Source organism: Petaurus breviceps, unplaced genomic scaffold (assembly GCF_028583685.1).
Source record: "Petaurus breviceps papuanus isolate PSGF00001 unplaced genomic scaffold, PetGlider_PUasm1.0 90903, whole genome shotgun sequence".
NCBI lineage: Eukaryota > Metazoa > Chordata > Mammalia > Diprotodontia > Petauridae > Petaurus > Petaurus breviceps.
In genome coordinates, this window is record NW_027187376.1 from 4,656,667 (window position 1) to 4,678,013 (window position 21,347).

The 21,347-nt window shown below is 38.8% G+C and overlaps 1 protein-coding gene across 3 annotated transcripts in view; it reads left to right on the top strand.

Annotated features, from left to right (window-relative positions):
• Positions 1–21,347, top strand: part of BARD1 (BRCA1 associated RING domain 1) — a 142,815-nt gene that overhangs the window by 50,495 nt on the left and 70,973 nt on the right. For all 3 annotated transcript variants that reach the window (XM_069075205.1, XM_069075206.1, XM_069075207.1), the window contains one exon: positions 852–1,840. In XM_069075205.1, the coding sequence (XP_068931306.1) occupies positions 852–1,840 (989 nt within the window). The remainder of the gene's footprint in view (positions 1–851; positions 1,841–21,347) is intronic.

Sequence of the window (21,347 nt, forward strand, 5' to 3'; positions counted from 1 at the left end):
TCACCTTTTCCTACAGGTTTGGAGAGTAGCTAGGAGAGGCAGTTGGAGATGGAAGGAGGGTTAGTGAGAGACTGCTGAGTGTAATTTAAGTTAGGTTGGGATTAACTCTCCTTTCTGGCACCCTGGCCTAGGGCTGGTAACAAGTTAATCCATTAATTTGCTTCTAGTCTAATCTGTCAATATTATATAATAACAGAGAAGAGTCACTGTTGGCTATAGTTGCTATTTAGGAAAAAGTAAAATAGAGTGTATGGGAAGAATTTTGTAGGCAAAATATTGGAAAAGATGTAAATCTCCAAATCTGCATATTGGGAAGTGTACTGCTAGGGGAAAATATATGTAAGTAAGTAGTGGTAATTAGATTGAATTCAGCCATATATTGTCTTCCTGAAATGTTTCCATGAAAATGATAATAATACTTCCCAATGTGGCTACTCAATTTGACTACCTGTTGTATTATTGTTTTGGGGGGGAACAGGACTACCCACCAAAAAAGAAACGTCTACAGTCACAGATCCATTTATTACTTTTCCTCATCATAATTGCCTCTAGCTTTGCCTATTTCATCTAATTTGTAGTTCAACTTGTGATTGTTATAGAATCTGGAACATAGTAAGTTCTTAATACATGCTTGTTGATTGATTCTCTCTAGTGTCAAAGTATTTAATATGTATTAAATCAAACCATACTGCTGGGGAGGTAACCTTCCTATTAAAAGAATGGCAAGGTGGATTATGTTGGAGCCATGTCCATTGGCAGAACCAGGAATGTACATCATCATTATGATCTGCCCTTTGTAGCCGATCTTTTCCCCTTTTATTTACTTATTTTCTTTTTTGTCTTCTTCTAAGGCCTGGAAGAAAGTACACCTGAGACAAAAACCTCACGAAATGAAGATGAAGACAAGAAATTCATCAAAATGTGGTTTAGCCCTCGTAGCAGGAAGGTCAGATATATCCTAAATAAAACTTCAGTGCAGACCCAGCCTCAGCCGATCGAGGATGAAAAGGCTTATCAGGCCTTTGAATTTAGCTCCTCATCTCTTGAGCGAGACTCTCCCCAGAAGCCTAAAAAAGTAACTAGAAAAACCAGGAAAAAGCAGAAAAAGAGAAGTTTAGCTGAAATTAATCAAGAATGGGATATGGAGGAAGGAAAGCAAGAAGAAGTCCATGAGTTTGATCAGAATACCAGCGAGAAACTCAAAGAAAAGTCAGTCTCATTCTGTAACCAGCCCTCTATTCTCAGTACCCCAGAACTAAATGGTGGTATAGATTTACTGAGTTTTGCCTCTGTCCCAGAGGCTGGTCCTGCTGAAAAGGCGAGGGACACCTGCCCATCACTTGCCATGCAGGTAGATTCTGTAGAAATCGACAGAGATAGCGAGGTAACATCATCTCATGGGGAATCTCTTAGTGAGAATAGTTTTACATCAGACACATCCCTGCCAGTGAATAATGGTAGGACGAGGGAGAGGCAGCCCCCTGACTTCTTTGTGGTGCCTGTTTCTAAGAGACCCAGAAGAAGAAGCCAGCGGAGAACTAGAATGACATCGGTCAGTCAAGATGTCCCCATAGAGTCGTTACCACCATCTGAAGATAATGCCTCATCTCCGACTTCCAATGACCCATTATTAACGGCAAGAATCAGTGATGGATTAAATGACTCTATTAGCTTTTCCCCCTTGAAATCTTCTGGTACTCCATCATCATCCATAATGAATAGCCCTTGTCGACCGTGGATGGTGTCTAGCCCTTCTGCTGTGAAACTGTCTCCCACTAGCCCCATGACCATGAAGAGGAACCATAGAGGAGAGACTCTTCTCCATATTGCTTCTATTAAGGTAAGTGTGATGTGATGGGCATCATTTTGGAATAAAAATTTAAAAAATAATATGTTTGGGACATAAATAATATGTCAGGAATAATGGCTAAGAAGATGATTCTAAAGTTTCACAATTTCTTAGAAATACAGAAGAAAAATTTATTGGGCCTTTTTCTCATATTCATATATATACACATATGTTTGCATATATGTGTGTGTATTATATATGTATGTGTAGATAGATATAAACATAAAAATGTAAAAATTTTTTAAATATTTTGTTTTTATAACAATTTAACTTCTCTTTTTCCTCCTTACCTTGAAACAGAGAAAAAATATTTAAGTAAAATCAAGTGACACAATGACCTTGTCTGACCAGGTACACTGCCATTCATGTCTGTGGTCCTTCCCACATCTCTGTTGAAAAGAGGAAGATGTGTTTTATTATCAGTTGATGGGAGCTGACATGGTTCATTATAGTTATTTAGAGTTCAGCTGTCTTTTTAATGGTGGTCATATCGTGTATGTGATTCTTTTGTTTCTGCTTTCTTCCATTGCTTGTCTGTATTTCTCATACTCTTAGTTTTTGATGTGCAGTAACATTCCACTATATTCATGGATCACATTTTGTTCTGTTTCAGTTTTCTCTCAGTTGACACACTCTTATTTTATCTTTTTTTTTTTTTTGCTGCTATGTGGAATGCTATTAAGACTATTTTATAGGAGCTTATGTTATGCTTTATTGTGTTATATTGCTGTTGATTAGCCATTTTCAAGTCATATCCAACTCTTTGTGATCCCATTTGGGGTTTTCTTGGCTATTTCCTGGAGTGGTTTGCCATTTCCTTCTCCAACTCATTTTGCAGATGAAGGAACTGAGGCACCCAAGGTTAAATGACTTGCCCAAGGTCACATAGCTACTAAGTAACTGAGGCCGGATTTGAACTCAGGACTTCCTGACTGCAGGCTTGGCACTCTATTCACTGTGCCACCTAGTGTACACTGTGTTATATTACCTTACATTATGTATTGAATTGTATTGGATTAGCAGAAAGAAGCTTATTAAGCAGAAAGAAGTTTCACCAACCCTGCATTTTTTATTTCCACAAGATTTTGAGTTACAAATTTTCTCCCCATTTTTCCCCTACCCACCACCCTGAAATAGCAATCCCATTGAATATCCCCTCCCCCAATCTGCTTTCTCCTATATCTTTCCCCATTCCCCCTCCAACTTTCCAGTAGGGTACGGTGGATTTCTATGCCCCAGTGCCTGTATATCTTATTTCCCAGTTACATGAAAATAATAATAATAATCATATTTTTTTTAAACATTTGATTTTAAACCTTTGAATTCCAGATTCTTTCCCTACCTCCCTTGTCACCCACCCTTACTGGGAAGATAAGCAATTCAATATAGGTTGTACATGTGTAGCTATGCAAAACATTTCAATAGTAGATATATTGTGAAAGACTGACTATATTTCCCTCCATCCTATCCCACCCCACCCCCCACTTGTTCTATTCTCTACTTTGATCCCGTCTCTTTTCAAAAGTGGGTATTTCCAACTTCCCTCCCCCCCAGCCTGCCTTCCCTTCTGTCATCCCTCCTCTCATCCCCTTCCCCCCTACTCTCCTGTAGGGTGAGATACCCTATTTAGTGTGTATGTCATTCCTTCCCTAAGCCAAATTCAATGAGAATAAGGTTGACCCATTCCCTTTTCCCTTCCTGTTCTTCCCCTCCATTGTAACAGTTTTCCCTTGCCGCTTCTATATGAGATAATTTACCCCATTCTATCTCTCCCCATCTCCTCTCATTATATTCCTCTCTCACCTCTCAATTTCACCTTTTAAGTATCATCCCTTCCTATTAAATTGGTCCTGTGCCCTCTATCTATACCTGTACACATATATATACATACTCACATATGTATTCATATATATATGTATGTACACACACACACATTTCTATGCCCTTCATCTATTCTCATACTGAGAAAAGTTTCATAAGTTATAATTATCGTTTTTCCATGTAGGAATGTAAGTAGTTCAACCTCAATAAGTTCCTTATGATTTCTTTTCCCTGTTAACCTTCTCAAGCTTCTCTTGCTTCTTGTATCTGGATGTCAGATTTTCTATTCAACTCTGGTTTTTTCATTAAGAATGCTTGGAAGTACTCTATTCTATTGAATGACCATATTTTTCCCTGAAACATGATACTCATTTTTGCTGGGTAGGTGATCCTTGGTTTTAATCCCAGCTCCTTTGCCCTCCAGAATATCATATTCCAAGCCCTTCAATCCCTCAGTGTAGAAGCTGCCAGATCCTGTGTTATCCTGATTGTATTTCCACAGTATTCAAATTGTTTCTTCCTGGCTGCTTGTAATATTTTCTTCTTGATTTGGGAATTCCAGAACCTAGCTATAATATTCCTAGGAGTTTTCTTTCTGGGATCTTTTTCAGAAGGTAATTGGTAGATTCTTTCAACCTCTATTTTGCCCTCTGGTTCTAAAACATCAGGGCAATTTTCCTTGATAATTCCTTGAGGGATGATTTCTAGGTTCTTTTTTTGATCATGGCTTTCTTCAGGTAGTCCAATAATTTTTAAATTATCTCTCCTGGATCTATTTTCCAGGTCAGTGGTTTTTCCAGTGAGATATTTCACATTGCCTTCTATTTTTTCATTTGTTTGGATCTGTTTAATAGTATCTTGATTTCTCATAAAGTCACTAGCTTCCATTTGCTCCAGTCTAATTCTGAAGGAATGATTCTCCTCAATGAGCTTTTGAGATTCTTTTTTCCATCTGGCAAATTAGTCTTTTTAAGGCATTCTTCTCCTCATAGCCTTTTTTGAGTCTCTTTTGCCATTTGAGTCAGTCTGTTTTTTAAGGTGTTATTTTCTTCAGTCAGGTTGTTGACTCTCGTTTTATAATTTTCTTGCATCATTCTCATTTCTCTTCCCATTTTTCTTCCACTTCTCTTATTTGGTTTTCAAAATCCTTCTTAAGCTCCTCTTTGGCTTGTAAGCAGTTCATATTTTTCTTGAAAGCTTTTGGTGCAGGAGTTCTGACTTCACTGTCTTCATCCTGTTCCATGCTTTGATCCTTTCTGTCCCCAAAAGGGAATCCAAACTTGGACTGCTGTGCTTGCCTTGCTTCCCTCATTTGCTCATGTTGCCACTCAGTACTTGACTTTTGAGCTTTTTGCCACAGTAGAACTCTGTTACCAGAGTGGGGAGCTTTGTCCCCTTTGCTGGGGTTTTCTCTGCTGCCAGAGCTATTAATTGGGTGCCTTCTCTAAAGTCTTCCCACACTCTGGCAAACTGGTCATGCACCCTAGGTCCTCCACCCTAGATCGCAATCCAGATCCAAGCAGGTTAAAGCAAGAGAAATTACCCCTCAGACTGATCTCTTGGTCCCCCTACAATTTGCAGACCAGGAGCTCTGAAGCAGCCGCTTGACGGTGGATACATGAGGCAGTGCCTCAGCCACTTCTCCCTCCAGGGCTAAAGGCTAACTGTACTCCCGAACTCCCGGTTCACAGAGTCCACACTGCACTGACCTCTCACTTTGTCCTTAGCATCTATGTGTTGATAATTCTGGAAACTGCCACAGCTGCTGGTGATCTGAAATCCCTCCAGCTGGGGGCTGGTTGTGGCCACCCTGAGGCTAAAACCTTGCTGGCGCAGGGCTGGGCTGGGCTCGGCTCGGCTTGGCTCCCAGAGCGCTGTGCTGGCCCCTTCCTGCTGGGCTGTCCTCAACAGGAGGTTAGCTTCTCTGTGTCATTTTTTGGGTTCCGTAGTTCCCAAGTTTGTTCAGAGTCACCTTTTATATGAATGGAGGAGGTGGAAGAGGGAGCCCCGTGGAAGTCCTGTTTCTACTCTTCCATTCCTCCATCTTGACTGCGCCCCCCCCCCCCCCCCCCATTTTTTAAAGGTTATTTACGCAGGTAAAAGGCAAAGAATTGGGAAATTTACTGGCCACTGGGTCGGGGACTTCTAGAGTCTATTTGTATATATGTATATACTCATGGCATCTTTCAGTATTAGCTTGAATCAACCAGCAAGCATTTATTACTTGCTTCTTCTGTGCCAGACACTGTACTAAGCATCCAAGTTATAAAGGAAAAGTGAAAACAAGTTTCTGCCCTCAAGCACCTGATGTTCTAATGGGGGAGACAGCATGCAGTGAAATCAAAACATACATCATAAATTCTGGATAGGTAAAAGGTAGCCTTGGAAGGGGCCAAAGCTGTTCGTGTCCATTGACATACTGTTTCAGTTTGTGATACATCACAGAGTGAGATTAGACTTTCTGCAGATGCCAGTTAGGCTCCTCCAGCCCCCATGGTGGGGTGGGGGGGTGGGGTGTTGATACTGGAGCATGCTCTGTAGGAAAGAGAAGGTAGCAGCTGACTGCCTGTCCTTTGTGATGTGGTAGCTCACAGAGGGCACAGCAACTATGCCTGAAATTATTCTGTCTTCAGTTTAAACCTTTGCAATTCATAGATGATCATACTACCTTTTCATCATCTCTTAAAATATATATTAATTACCGTTACAGTATAGTCCTCAATTTGCTGGTATGTATTATTATAGTAATTTTCCTCTCAGAAGATTGATTTCACTAATGAAGCAGAGAGCATTGTTATTTAGTAATTAGTCATGGAAGGAATAACAACACGCAGTACTTAGATGATTTGAAAGTTCTGAGGATGAGATTGCTTATTTAAAAAAAAATTTAAAAAAAAGATTGTAAATTGGAGTTTTAAAATTGTCCCTCTGGGTCTTTCAGTAGAGTGGCAGGTTTAGCATTTTCCACAACAAAGTTAGTTTGCTTAAACCTTAACTTATCTGATCTCACTCCCAGAAGTCCTCTACTGAGAAATGGGAGACCTGGTAGGATTTGTTTCCACGTACAAATTGTTTCTCCTATGTTGGGTAAAGCTAATTTACATGAATACATAGCCTCTCCCAAAAGGTTAATTTGCACTGTTCTTTGTCGAAAATGCTTCCTAGATATTAAAGAATTACTACCACCTACTGTCCCTGTACCCACTGTTCCCCCATTCTTGGAACTGCAGTAGAATTTTAAGTCCCTGGATCTGCTCTAAAGGTGGAATTGTTGGGGATATAAGGCTGTGTGTGTGTGTGTGTGTGTGTGTGTGTGTGTGCATGCAAGTACATTTCAACTGCGTAAAAGAAATCTATGGATTATGGCATATTTGTGATTATCAACTTTAAAAAAAATTTATGTGCAAGAATTGCACAGAGGCCTCAGATGTCAGAAAGTATAATGATGCAAAATGTTGTAAATGTGTTCATGAAAAGTTGTGTGGGTAGAACTTCTGTAAATCAAATTTTATTCTCACTGCAGTAGGGAACATTACTACTTAGAGGAACCCTGCAGTGAGTTTATTTCCCAAAAGAAATTTTGTATATGTGAACAAGCATGCCTCTGATTTACATAATGATAATAAGTCACATTAATATCGTGGTTTCCTCATAATTAACAGGTGAGATAAGTTCTTGTTTGCACACCAGATTTCCTTCACTTGAAGGACACATACAGTAGTTTTCATAGCTGTCTGTGGGGCAGCTGGATGGCATAGCACTGGCCCTGGAGACAAGAGGATCAGAGTTCAAATCTGGCCTCAGACACTTATTAGCTGGGTGACCGTGGGCAAGTCATTTAACCCTGATTGCCTCCACACAAAAAGTCTCAAAAAAAATAGCTATCTACATGAAAGAGTCACACTTTTTTGGACTTGAAAAAGACCATAAAATTATCTTGTCCAACTCTGTTATTTAGTAGACGATGAAAACAGGGCCCAAAAAAGATGAGTGATTTAGCTGACATTCCACGTTTAGGGACATGCCTGGGAATGGAACTCGGGTCTCCTGAGCACTGGCTTGTGAGACTATGCCAATCAACAAATGTTTCTTAAGCACCTACTTTGGGCCAGAAGGTGGGCACTAGAGATAGGGATTGGTTGGGTCTCTGCTTTCATTGATATGGGAACCTGCTGCCCGTGAGGACCTAGTGAGGCTTAGAGATTTGCGTAGACTACTGAGAAGTTCAGTGACCTGCACAGCCCCAAGACCTGGTTTGTCCACTGTGACATGCTGGGGGTCAAGGACCAAAGTGAGGAAGATCAAGTGAGGGCTTGGCCCTCATAAGATCATAAGCCCTCAAGGAGTTTATGTTCTGTGGAGCGAAATCTGGAAAGCAGAAATAGAAATAGTTGGTTAAAGTAGTGAGAAAGTACCTCTTGTAACTTGTACCATTACTTTATATGTGTAGGCACAGGTATGTGGGTATATTTAAAATAATTAGCACTTAAAGGGCCTGAGATTTAATAATTATGGGTACTCCTTTCAGTCACACAGCTTGTAGGCCCCTCTTTGCTTCAGCTGATAGTCTTCAAGGAATTTTTGTGTTGTTGTTTAGTCTTTTTTCAGTCATCTGAATATTTTTTTTTTTACCTCATTTGGGAGTTTTCTTAGTAAAGATACTGGAATTCTTGGTCATTTCCTTCTCCAGATCATTTTACGGTTGAAGAAACTGAGGCAAGCAGGGTAAGTGACTTGCCCAGGGTCACAGAGCTACTAAGTGTCGGAGACCAGATTTGAACTCAGCAAGATGAGTCTTCCTGACTCCAGGCCCAGTACACTATCCGCTTGTTGATGTCACCACAATCAATCATTACCTGCTTACTAACCCTCTAGTAGTATGATCTGAATTAATCTGTACTAGACCTAGGCAATGCAGTTGGTCATGGGCCATTTTCTCAAAATCTTTCCAGCCTGGTGGAGGATTCGTCATGGCATAGACATTTCTGGTGCAGACTTTGTGAACAGAAGACTCACGGTTACTATGACAATGTGATGTTAGTGGAAACTATGTTCAAAAATTAAGTTTTAAAACTCTTAAATTTAAAAAGAAATTAAATTAAAAAGCCAACCCCAAATCTTACAAAACTGTTTTTATATTTGGCTTGTTGATTCCCATCTGTGACACGTAAAGTATATCTGGTACTTTATTTTGCCTCATATCATGAAATATACATTATAAGCAGTTCAGTGCTTGAATACCTCTTATTATTTAAACAATTACCCTTTTTCTTTTCTGACTCTTTTGGTGGATGGTTAATGTTTATAGTTAAAAAGTGGGATACCTTAGAGTTTACCTCAATCTAAATCCTTCTTTTTACTGCCCTGGACAGCAGTTGTTTAAATGCACTGCTGGTCACTCCCGGCAGGGTTGCAGACTTTATGAATGCAGACAGCTGAGAAGTTGCTGCCTACGACAGGGTAGGTTGGTGCTGCCGGGAACGAATGTGCTTTTGTGTATATCTACAGATCTCAGTCAAGCACTCTACCTAAATCCTAAGGGCTTAGAAGATCTGGCCTACTCACTTCTGAACTGACCTGGAAATCCGACCAGCAGACCCACCTGTTAGAAGTTGACCATCTAGGACCTCTCTGCAAGAACAGCAGCCTGCCCTTTCTTTTACTTGCCTCCCTAATGAAGTTAATTCTTGTAATTATTGCCTGAACACCTGAATTTTTGGCACTATTCCATATTGGAACCTGGCCGACTGTGCAGAGCAGGAAGTATGGTTGCAGCTGTTAACATGCAGATAATTAATATACAGATTTTGCATGCAAAAGTCATCAGACAGTGCATAGAAAAATAGATTCCTTGACTTTGGTCTTTTGATTATTGCAAGAATTATGAAAATACAGCACAACCTAGATCAGCAATGAAGCTTTCTTTTTTCTTTGTTGTTTTTTTAAATGTTTATTTATTGTTACAGGTTAAGTTCTGAACTTTCTCCCTTCCTTCCTCCCCACCCCAAGATAGAGAAGGCCACTATTTGTCACAGCTGCATTTAAAATCATATTATACATACTTCTTTTTTTATCAGTTTTAACTCTCGAGGTGGATAGCATCTTTCTTCATAGGTCCTTTGTAGTTGAAATACTCAGAATAACTTGGTTGTTATCAATTATTCTTTGAACAGTATTGCTGTTACTGTGGACAACATTCTCTGGCCTCTGCTCATTTCACTCTTCATTATTTCATGTAAGTCTTTCCATATTTCTCTAAAATCAACCAGATCGTTTCTTAGAGCATGACAGTATTACATCATAATCATATACCAAGCAATGAAGTTTTCATGTTGACTTGGTCATTTTACTTTAAAAGCATATATGACAAATGCAGGCTTCTTTGGATGAAGATAACTGTATGAATCCATGAGAAAATTTTCTGAGGTCAAGACTCCATTAATTAGGTATTTAAATAATTTCTTAATAGCTCACTATTGCTTTGCTTGTCTAACCTGACTACAGAGTGTATGATGTGATCAGAGATAGTATTCAGTAATTTTCAGTGATTCTTCTGGATCTACTAAATAAAATTCAGATTATTTAGTCTGGCATTCAAGGCTTTCCACATCCTAGTCTTTTCAAGTTACCTTCATCTCAATTCAGGAAGCATCACTAGCACCTACTGTATATAATGTACCTTTTCACCCTTTTCTCCCTACTCATCTTCAGGTACTTCCTTCCAATCAAACTACTATCCCCAAAACATTGCTTTTTCTTATCCACTTTCCTGTTTTCTCTATGCCTGAATTGTCTTGCTTTCATCTCAGAATGCTGAAATTCTGTTTGTCCCTTAACTAGCATAGTGCCTTGTCCCTAGGCATTTAACAAATGGTTGTTGAATTGGATTTCATTCCAGGCCCAGGTCAAATGCAACCTCTTCTATTAAGCCTTTCTTTACTCCTCTCAATTCCTCTTTTGAACTCTTACCTAGAAACTGTGTACCTCTTTTCAGCATTCTCATTGTTTTTATGTTAGATATTTATATACCTGTCTTGCCCTTTCTACCAAAATTTGAACACCATGAGGGTAGAGACTATGCCTTATTTACTTCCTGTCTCATCAAACACACTGACCACCCTTTCATGTAGCATATTCTTGATGTTTGTTGAATGGATGGATAGATGGATCTTCTTGGTGGCCATAGAGATGAAGACTGGTATTGGGAAACAAAAAAAGGAAAGGAAGTTATCTAATAGGTCTAAGTATACTTGAGTGTTAGGACCAGGCATTTTCTCAGGATTTCCATTTAGAGGAATAGGGATTCCTTGGGCATTATGGCACTTTGCCCTGCCTCCCCTTATAAACTGATGTGGATTTCCAAGTTCTGGGGTTCCACTGGGAGAGTAAACCTGCCAGATGTCTATATCCAGAGGATTTCTTAATCACAGCTTCACAGACTCAGAGTTGGAAGTGAGCTGGGTAGCTGGCAAGGCCAGTCGTCTCCAGAAGATGAATCCCTCCTCCTGTAATGTGGCCAGTGAGTGGTCATCTAGACTGATTAAGGGCTCCTGCCTCCCAGGGTAGCCCTTTGTACTTTGGTATGACAATTCCCTCCTTAAATCAGGTACAAATTACATCTTCCACTTCATTGCTCCACTTTCTGCCCTCTGAGACCACGAAAAGTAAGTTTAATCAGTTTTCCATCTGACAACCCTTCTTCAAATATTTGAAGTCAGCTCTCATGTCAAGTCAACGAGCACTTAGCACTTATGTCCCAAGCACTGGGCAAACAACATACAAACAACTATGTAAAAACAAAATATGTACAGGAAATAGTGGAGATAATTTCAGAAGCCATCACCCATTCCTTCCAGTGATCATCATTCATGATATGCTTCATGAGTATGATAGTAGTAACGGAGAGCTGACATTTATACAGCCCTTTAAAGTTTGCTAAATGCTTTACATATATTGTCTTGTTTGATCCTTGCAACAGCCCTGTGAGAAAATGTACTATTTTTATGAGCATTTTTTCAGATGAGGAAAATGAGGCCTAGAAAGGTTATATGACTTGCCCAGGGTCACACAGCTAGTAAGTATCTAAGCCAACATTTGAACTCAGATATTCCTGCTCTCTATATGTGGCCCTCTGTCCACAGGGACATCTGACTTCACATCCTTGGGTGCTATGAGTCTTTTTTTTTTTAATTTAATTTTTTTGAATTAAGGAAAATCCATCATTTCTCACTCCCCTTCTCACTGGATAAGAAAGAAAAAACATACCCTTGTAACAATAAATTTCTGCTATGTATGCTTTATAATTCAGTGTAAAGTTATGTTGACTTTCTTGGGTGCCGTATCATAATGTGCGCCCATATTGAGTTTAATCAATTGGTAAACTTTTATTAAGCTCCCATTATAAGCAAGGCACTATACTAAGTAGTAGGGATATAGAAAGAGGCAAGAGGAAGTCCCTGCCCTCAGGGGGCTTAACTTCTCGAGTTGAGTCGTTTTCAGTTTTGTCTGACTCCTCATGAATCTGTTTGGGGTTTTCTTGGCAAAGATGCTGAAGTGGTTTGCCATTTGCTTCTCATTTTACAGATGAGGAAACTGAGGCAAACAGGGTTACATGACTTACTCAAGGTCACACAGCTAGTTAAGTGTCTGAGTCCTGATTTGAACTCAGGAAGAGGAGGCTTCCTGACTCCATGCCCAGCACTCTATTTGCTGCCCCACCTTGCTCCTCCTTAAAAATTGTTGTGGTTCATTCAAGTTTGTATTGGAGTGGTCAGTAACAGTCAGTGTTGGGGGAGTTGGAGGAAGATTGTTGTTGTTCAGTTGATTTCCAACTTTTCATGACCCAATTTGGGGTTTTCTTGGCAAAGATCCCAGAGTGGTTTGCTATTTCCTTCTCCAGCTAATTTTACAGATGAGGAAATGGAGGCAAATAGGGTTAAGTGACTTACCCAGGTACACACGGCTAGTAAGTGTCTGAGGCCAAACTCAGAAAGATGAGTTACTTTAGGCCTAGCAGTCTATCCACTGCCACCAAGTCTTTTTTCAAACCATTTTTTTTCTCTAGCTACATTGCTCTAATTTTATACTCATGAAGTTTATTTCTTTTGACTCAAAGTAGACAACTTTACATTAATTCCTACTAAATTTCCTCTTAATAGATATGACCCAGCATTCTAACGATTTTTAAAAATCTGATGATCAGCCCTGTTATCCAGATCATTAGCTCTCTTTCCCAGCTTTATATTATTTGAATTTTTGGTAACAATTTGGTAATAATCAATGCTTTTATTTAAACCACCTCTAGAAATCTTAACACAGGGCTAAAAACAGATCTCTGGGTCATTAGTGATTGATTACTTTCTGGGTCTTGCTATTCAAAACGTTTTATTTCTACCTAATTGGTGGTCGAGACTTTTTAGATGCTTACCGACCATGCCTTTAATAATATGTTAGAATTTTGCCAGGAATTAGAAGGATCCTCAAGAGTTTTCAGCCTCCATTCACTTCCTTTTCTTTATGAAAATCAGGATGAAATTTTGACCTTCTCTAATCCCGTGACATGCATCTCTCTTGTTCCCTAAATATGCTTTACTCAAAATCCCTTGGCTCAGCCATAGTTAAAATGTATTCAATTTAACTTCCTATATTCTGTGTATATTTGTCTTCTGTCTGATCACGTTGCTATAGGTTGATAACATGCATGGTCCTCCCCTTCCAGCTCCCCCTTCCTTTTGTCTCCTCATTATAAGCTCATTCACCAGTCTGCTTTGTTTCCCATAATTAACAGCATAGAGCTGCACATGGATGTTCATTTCCCTCAATTCTTGTGAAAGTAGATTACTTCTTACTAAGGTGAAAAGGAGTTGTCTTTGTTGGCATAGCTCTCCAAGAAACAGAAGAAATCTCAGATGAACGGATTACTACACGAAACCCTATCGGGTTCTTTCTCCCCTTCTGTTGACACATTCAGGATTGCTTCATCCACATTTTGTCAGGTTGTAGGTGTCATACAGTTTTGCCAGAATTATCATAACACATCTTAATTCTCTGTCTTTCAATTATTTTTTTTAATAAAATGTATTATTTTGATTAGTTGGCAGGTTCTAATACAGTACATTTAAGAAAAGCTAATTGACTTCTACTGTAGGCTTTTAAACCACTAATTGGCAATATTATCAGACATTAATACTAAATGGGTTATTTTTACAAATCATTCTGAATTGAACCACAGAGACTTTTTTTCTTCTCCGGTTTGAATAGAAGTATTCCAAAGAAGACATTTGGGAGTTTGTTTGGCAGTTGGTGACTTTAGATCTGTATAGGTTAAAAAAAAAGAAGGAAAGAGAAAAGATAGCTTAATAACTTTTCACAGCAAGACTGTTTTACTTTTTTACTCATCTTGACTCTATTCCTTCATGTACTTTGCAAACTGGAAAATTGCCTCCCTATTGGTCATAGCTGGTAGTATGCATCCCCAGATGGAGGGGCATTGGTGTAGACAGCCTATACATGGCCCCTTTCCTCCACTTTATTTATAGGATCATAACATTTAGGGCGAGGAGGGACATTAGAGGTCATTGAGCCCAATCTCCTCATTTTGCAGATGAAGAAATTGAGTCTCGTAGAAGTTAAGCTGCTTGCCCAGCATCACATAACTGATGGGTGTCTGGGCTGATATTTGAACTCATTTCTCCCTGACTCTCAGTCCAGCACTCTTTCTCTCTATGTCAGTTAGTTCATATAGTTGAATAATGGGGATTTATTCACAGCCTGCTTATACCTAGTGACCACCCATGTTGCATCACAAATATGTGAGCAGCCTTTCTGACTGATGGCCTCAGAACGGGTATACTGAAGCATTCTACTTGGATTTGTGACATGGCTTTTTGTGGATAATGGAGCAGAAGTTTATTATAACATCCTATTCAAAGTACCAGAATTTACTAAAAAAGGAAATGTTTTGAGATTTCTATACTAGAGTTATAATGCACAATCTTCTCTCCCCCTTCCCACAAAGGAAAAAAAAGAAATAATGAAAACTCTCTCTTGTAACAAATAGTTTCAGGGTTATTGACTTTTGATCCCGAATTGTGTTTTTTATTGAATTGGAAGTTATGTGTTGGAAACTGGGTAATGACTGACATGAAATCTTTGGTGCATGAATTTTGTATGACCTTTTTGCTCGGTTGGAGTAAAGGAGGGAATAAACTACCCTAGAGGTACCTCTGCTCTCTTTTTCTTTTCTTTCTTCTTGGGTAGGCAGCACCCTTTAGAGCTAGGGAAAGGTTTCCTGGAGGTGCCCAAACATTCTAGGGATGCATCTGGAGGAAATCATCCCCCTGTCATAGAAGACAGAGTTGGCATGTCAACAGTGACATAATCACACTAAATAGGATTAAGGACAGGTGTTTCTAATCTCTTATAGTGTCCCTTACTTTATTAAGCTTGAACCTGGTCATTTTGAAGTGTTGGTCTGCTTTGCTTTAGGGAAGGTAGAGTGACCACACTGCATCAGTGAATAAGCAACTATTAAGCTCCTACTGTGTGCCAGGCACTGTGCTGAGCACTGGGTTTATATAAATACAAAAGGGTGCCTGTGTCTTCCCTTATGGAAGACATATATTTATATTATATTTATATCTATTCAAATATCTCTTATATCTATAATATTTATATTATACATACATTCTGTACCATAAATTTACTATTTTTTGTCAGATTAAGACAGAATTATGGACGCTAGGGAGCTCCAAAATCAGCAGTGGGTTTAGGTTTCCATCTTAATATCCACCCTTTTTAGTATCATTGTCATTTCTTTTAATTTTCTTCTACTGATGTTGGAGCCCAAATGTTTGGCCAGTGAATTTAAGTTTAGAGAAATAATGTATTTCATCCATTTTTTCTCAGTGTGTGGAATTTCATGGGTAGTATTACAATGACCTCAGGTCAAAAGGAGAGTTAGGCCATGATGCAGATTCACTTAGCACCTACCTCAAGGTCCTGGAACATAATGGGAGCTTAGTAAATGCTTATGGATTTATTGATTGTTTTTTTTTTTTGTTTTTGTTTTTGTTTGTTTTTTTGGAGAGCAATTGGGGTTAAGTGATTTGCCCAAGGTCACAGGGCTAATTTTTGTGTTAAGTGTCTGAGGCCAGATTTGAACTCAGGTTCTCCTGACTCCAGGGCCGGTGCTATATTCACTGCACCACCTAGCCATATTCATTGATTGTTTAATAACAGGTACCCAAGATTGTATGCCAGTCTGATCTGAGGCTTTTTTTTTTTTAACCATTGGAATAGAAAGCAGTGTTGAGTAAGGAAACTTATTTTTTACTCAAATTTTATTTAGACCACTGCCTATCAAATTCTGTGGGAATCCAGTATAAGCAGGACTGTTGCCTGATATGTCCTAAATTACACATGGAATTATCATACTATCTTTTTTTTTTAATTATGATTTAGAAAATCAACAGAAGTAAACATTTCCATACACATGAAGGCCAGAAAATGAGGATTGTATACAAAACCATGAATCACCCATAAACAGCTTGTTCCTTTAAATATACATTAAATGTAACATACTACCACCATTGTCTTGCTTAACCCTTTTTTGGTCTTCAGAGCTTTCTCTTTTTTTGGGGGTTTGTTTTTAAGTTAGTCAAGCAAAACACATTTATATTGCAGTATTTGGAAGGAAATGTATTTCTCCTTCTATACGTACGGTCAGTCACATCTTTACCAAGAAGTGAGGGGCATACTTTGTCATTAGTTTTGGGGAGTCATGACTGGTCATTGCATGGATCAGAGTTTTTAAGTCTTTCCAGATTGTCTTCTTTTACATTGTTGTGGCCCTTATAGAAATGATTCTCCTGGTTCTGTTCACTTCACTTGATCTTGGTTTGTGTAAGTCCTCCTAGGTTCTTCTGATTCTATCCTTTTCATTAATTCTTACAGTACAACCCCAATCCCAATACATAGTCTGCCCAGCCATTTCCCAGTTGATGGATGCTTCCTTAATATTCCCATTCTTTTGCTGGGGGCGGTGGACTCGATGCCTGGCCTCTGTTAGTTAACTCAGTTGATATCCAGGTTGGGTGCTAAAACTCATGTTTTCTGACAAGGGATTACTGCCTGAGTGATCTACAGGTTGGAGCTTATATTTTACTGAGAAATACACCACATATGCAAATAAATAAATACAATGGCCTGGGTCAGGGGATGCATATGAAGACTGTGAGTTCTAAAAGCTTGAGACCCAGCATTGTTTCTTCCTATGCATCTATTGCTTTTTGGAACAATTTATATATTTTCCTCATTTGAATGATGACCTTTCTGTTAGAGAAATTCCAAATAATATTTTTTCCCCACAGATATACAAGGAAATCTAAGATTCTTTAATCTCCAAATGTTGCATTGCTCTAAATAAATAAAAATTTAATAAAAAATTAAAATTAAAAATTAAAAAAATTGCAAGACCATGCTGAATCTAAACACCTAGAGGGTAGATGAATTGGCTGAGGATTGAAGACTCCGAACAGAATGAATATTTCTTGTCCAAGACAAGATGTATAGAGATTGGATGGGCTATCATTTGATAATAATCTACAAGTCACCATAGGGAGTTTTCACCAAGTTCAGAGAGAGAGAGAGAAATGGGTTCAGAAATAAGTGGTTACAGCTGAGAATAGTTAAAAGATATTTTAGTGGGAAAATAAAACCTAGTCTGCATACTAATTCCTGTTACCTCAAGGAATCGTTTTTAGAAGGAAATAGTGGACAGAACAGGTCCTTTCCAAAGACAACTTAGATGACTTTTGTCTTCATATCCCTAGCACTTAACATGGTGCCTGGAACCTAGTAGACCCTGAATGCTTCCTGACTGATTGACAAGAGGAGGGAGTCAATAAAGTTGGTATACTTAATCGTAGTATCAAAATAGTTTATTACAGAAATAGAAACTTGTACTGTTCCCCCCCTTGTTATCACTTCTGATCTTGACACAGTTACTTTAGCTGCTATCAAGTATTTTTCTTCCATCAGAGGAAAATCATTTTCATAGGGATCATAGTCATTTCAGCATCACATTTTGAATGACTGTATCATTTCTGAATTTGTGCTGTCTTGGTTTATCTTTTAGTGGCCCCAAAACTGTGAAATTCAAAATTGGACAGAGAGAGGAAGTGGAAAGGTCTTGAATTTCACTTCTGTAAATTTTTTCTGGAATTTCTTGGAGGACATAGGAAATAAGCAGGATCCTTTTGTGGAAGGGCTTCTGTTTTGGGGGGCACTGCTTTTTTTTCCACTCAAAAAGTGTTCACAGTAGGAACCAGTGGTTCCTATTCTCATGTGAATGATACCTAAATACTACTGAATTTCCCTATTTGGGTTTTGAACTTGTTTTTGTCAGTTGATTTTTTTTTTGTACTTTTATGATATACTTTGCTTTTTTTGTTCTCAGGGACATGATGGTGACCTCATATTTTAAAAACATTCATATTGCCCCAAACTATAGGGCCAGCCAACTCTGGTCCCTCATTTTCTACTTGCGCATCAATATCTCAATTCCTTTCTGCTTTGCAGTTCTCTAGTCCACCATTTTCTACTTGCATATCAACATCTCAGTTCCTTTTTTCTTTGTCGTTCTCAGCCCAGAGCTCTGTACTGCACTTTCCTCAACTATAGAGAAAAAGAAAACTTGTATCATTTATGAGACAGCTGTTGTTGTTTTGTTCTGACATCAGGGAGGTGATGACATGACTTGCAAGTGAATTGGATTTCATTGAGGGAATGCAAAGTCACCAGCTTCATTTTCTTCTCCAGGACCATCTGGGTCCAGTGGCCAGACATGAATCAGGATTACTGGAGATGGCCCCGCCACGAGACAGCTAATGGCACAGTGGACAAAGTGACATGCTATCTTTCTGATCCCGCTGACTCCCTAGTTTTATAAGGGAGTTTTCATGATTCTGGACCAGATGCCAAGGTCTATCCAAGTAGTACCATCTATCTCCTGCTTATTGAGCTATGCTTGAAAGAGAGAGATGGCTGTGTGTGTGTGTGTGTGTACATACATTTCCAATATAATAAAGTCCTGGTATTTCATTTCTTTTCATAGAGACCAAACTTGTGATTTCTCTTGCATAAGGAGCTGAATGAGGATGAGAAATGGATGAGAAAACACCTTTTTTTTCCTTCAGTTATTAGTCTTAGCTGCCTGGAGCATTTCGGAGTTACTTACCCACAGGCACACAACCAGTAAGGACAGACCTTAAAACCAGGTCTTCTTGGTTCTGAAGCCAGCCCTTGCTCTCACCCCCTATCTAAAGCAAAGGTGTTAAATTTGCTACCATGCCAAACTCCAAAGTGTGACTGAAAACAGTAATTAGGGAATGTTTGATGAAATAAATGAAATATAGTTTGTGATTGTTATTGTTCAGTCATTTTCAGTTGGGTCCAACTTGTCATGACCCCATTTGGGGCATTCTTGGCAAAGATACTGGAGTGGTTTGCCATTTCCTCCTCCAGAAAAAATACAGTACAACACAGATAATGTTAGTTTCTGGGTTTCTAAGTCAGTTAACCACTGGGATTGGGTGTTTTTTTTTTTTTTAGTTTGATTACTGAATTAATTTTTTTTAAGTTTGATTACTGAATTACTGAGTTACATACACTATGTCTTATGGGTCTGTCTCTCTTGTATGTGCTCTTGTATATATAAACATGCATATATGTGTGATTGTTGGCATGGGAAAATTTTGATGGATTAACTGTTATGACTTTAGGGCCCCAAATGATAGTTGTTTTAGATTCTTTTTAGGTCGTGAATGACATGCAGTTTTTAGAACATTCCATGTGTACAGAGAACCTTGGTTACATTTCATAAGTTTTGGTTTTAAATGGATTCTCCAGTTTTGTCCTGTTGTTAATTGGAAAGATGATTTTTTTTTCAAAGCAAATGAGGTTGACTGAATTTTGTATATTCTGTGATGGCTGACTTTAATCTTAGGTTAGATAGGGCTAGGGAGGAATGGGCAGTAATCCATGAACATATATAACAACCGAGTGACTTTTTTCAGAGGACTCATTTGGGAGCAGAATCCATCCCCTTGACAATTTTGCAGAGTGGTTGAAGTGGTTCTGTTCAGGAATTATTTGTGAAAATCTTCCCCTAGTTGGGAACATTAAATCATGTGTGTGTGCTGGGTTCCAACAGAGTAAGGACAAGTTGGTTCTCATTAAGTCAGAACTTATGAGGATTTACAGGTGGTATTGTCCTTGAGATTTTGGTGGTATCAGATTCAGTTTGTTACACAGTGTAAGCCAGTACCTATTTGGACAGAGGATTTCTTTCCCTCTGTTTGGCTTCTCTTTTTTGAGAGGCACATTGGGAGTGTTAGATTTGAAGTCAGGTGAGACTTGAGTTTAAATCCTGTCTCTGACGCTGCGTAGAGACCTGCAGAGCAGTGAGGATCAAGTAAAAGGAGGCATATTAGTAACCTTGCAAAACTTAAAGATATGTAAATGCATGAAAGGTAGGTGCTCCTTGCTACCGTACGGTCAGTGAAACATCACTTCAGAACCATGGACTTCTGCTCTGTTCAGGAGACAGTTTAGCTTATCCTGGAGAAGTAAAGTCATTCATTCATTTAAGCACCCTTCCCCATACTTCGTCTTTTGTTGAGCTGATCTGTGGTCCAGAGTGTCATTCTGAATATGAAATGCAATTATTACAGGAGAGATTTCATGAAAAAGTTGATTGGTCATGTAGGTGGTATGCAGGACTCATCTCATTAAAGAAGAGATTCATAATGTTAATTGGGGCTGGTTTTCTATTCAAAGTTCATCATTAAGGAGAACTTGTAGAAAATTGTGGTTTGGTATTTTGTATGCAGATGTTATTGTTGGATGACAGGAGACAATGTGTATAGGCTCCAGCAAAACATTCCAGCATGAATTGGTCAACTAGAATAATAGATTATGTTTATACAGCCAAGTACTTCATAAATACTCTCCCTTGAGCTTTACCACAGCCCTGTGAGGGAAGATATTTATGCATATTACATAGGGGGCGAAACAAGAACCACGGTCATTTTGTGACATCTTGAAATACTTCCCCACACCTGCTGGTCTTAATAGTTGAAAATTTTCAACCACTGTTAAAGGAGAAATAAAATATAACAAACTCTGTAAGGACACTGTAACACGTGGATAGGCTTCTCTACTGTTGTAACAGCTATTTATTGTTCTCAGATAAGAGACAGCTGCGGTTTTGTCCAAGTGAACTTCTTGAACAATCGTAAAAGTATTTGGTTACCTCCCTTTGTCTCATGCCCTTGAACAGGGAATGTTTTCTCATTCTGATAACAAACTGCCAGTTGCATGGCACATATCCCCAACAGAAGCTACCTTTCCCCCTTTTCCCTTGGCTGAGTTCTCCTTTCTCTACCCTTCCCTCTCCTGTGCAATGCTTTATTTTTCTATCCTGATTTGCTGAAGAATACTACTGAATGTCTGTACTCTAAACGGGCCAGAAAAATCATAAAAACCAAATCTCTACCTTGGCAAATTGAAGCTTTTATCAGTGAGCAGTCTTCTTTAATATGCCGATAAACCTCCCCTATTGCAGATGACCCTCCCAATCGGTCTGAATTCCCCTAATTTAAGAGAATTCAATGAT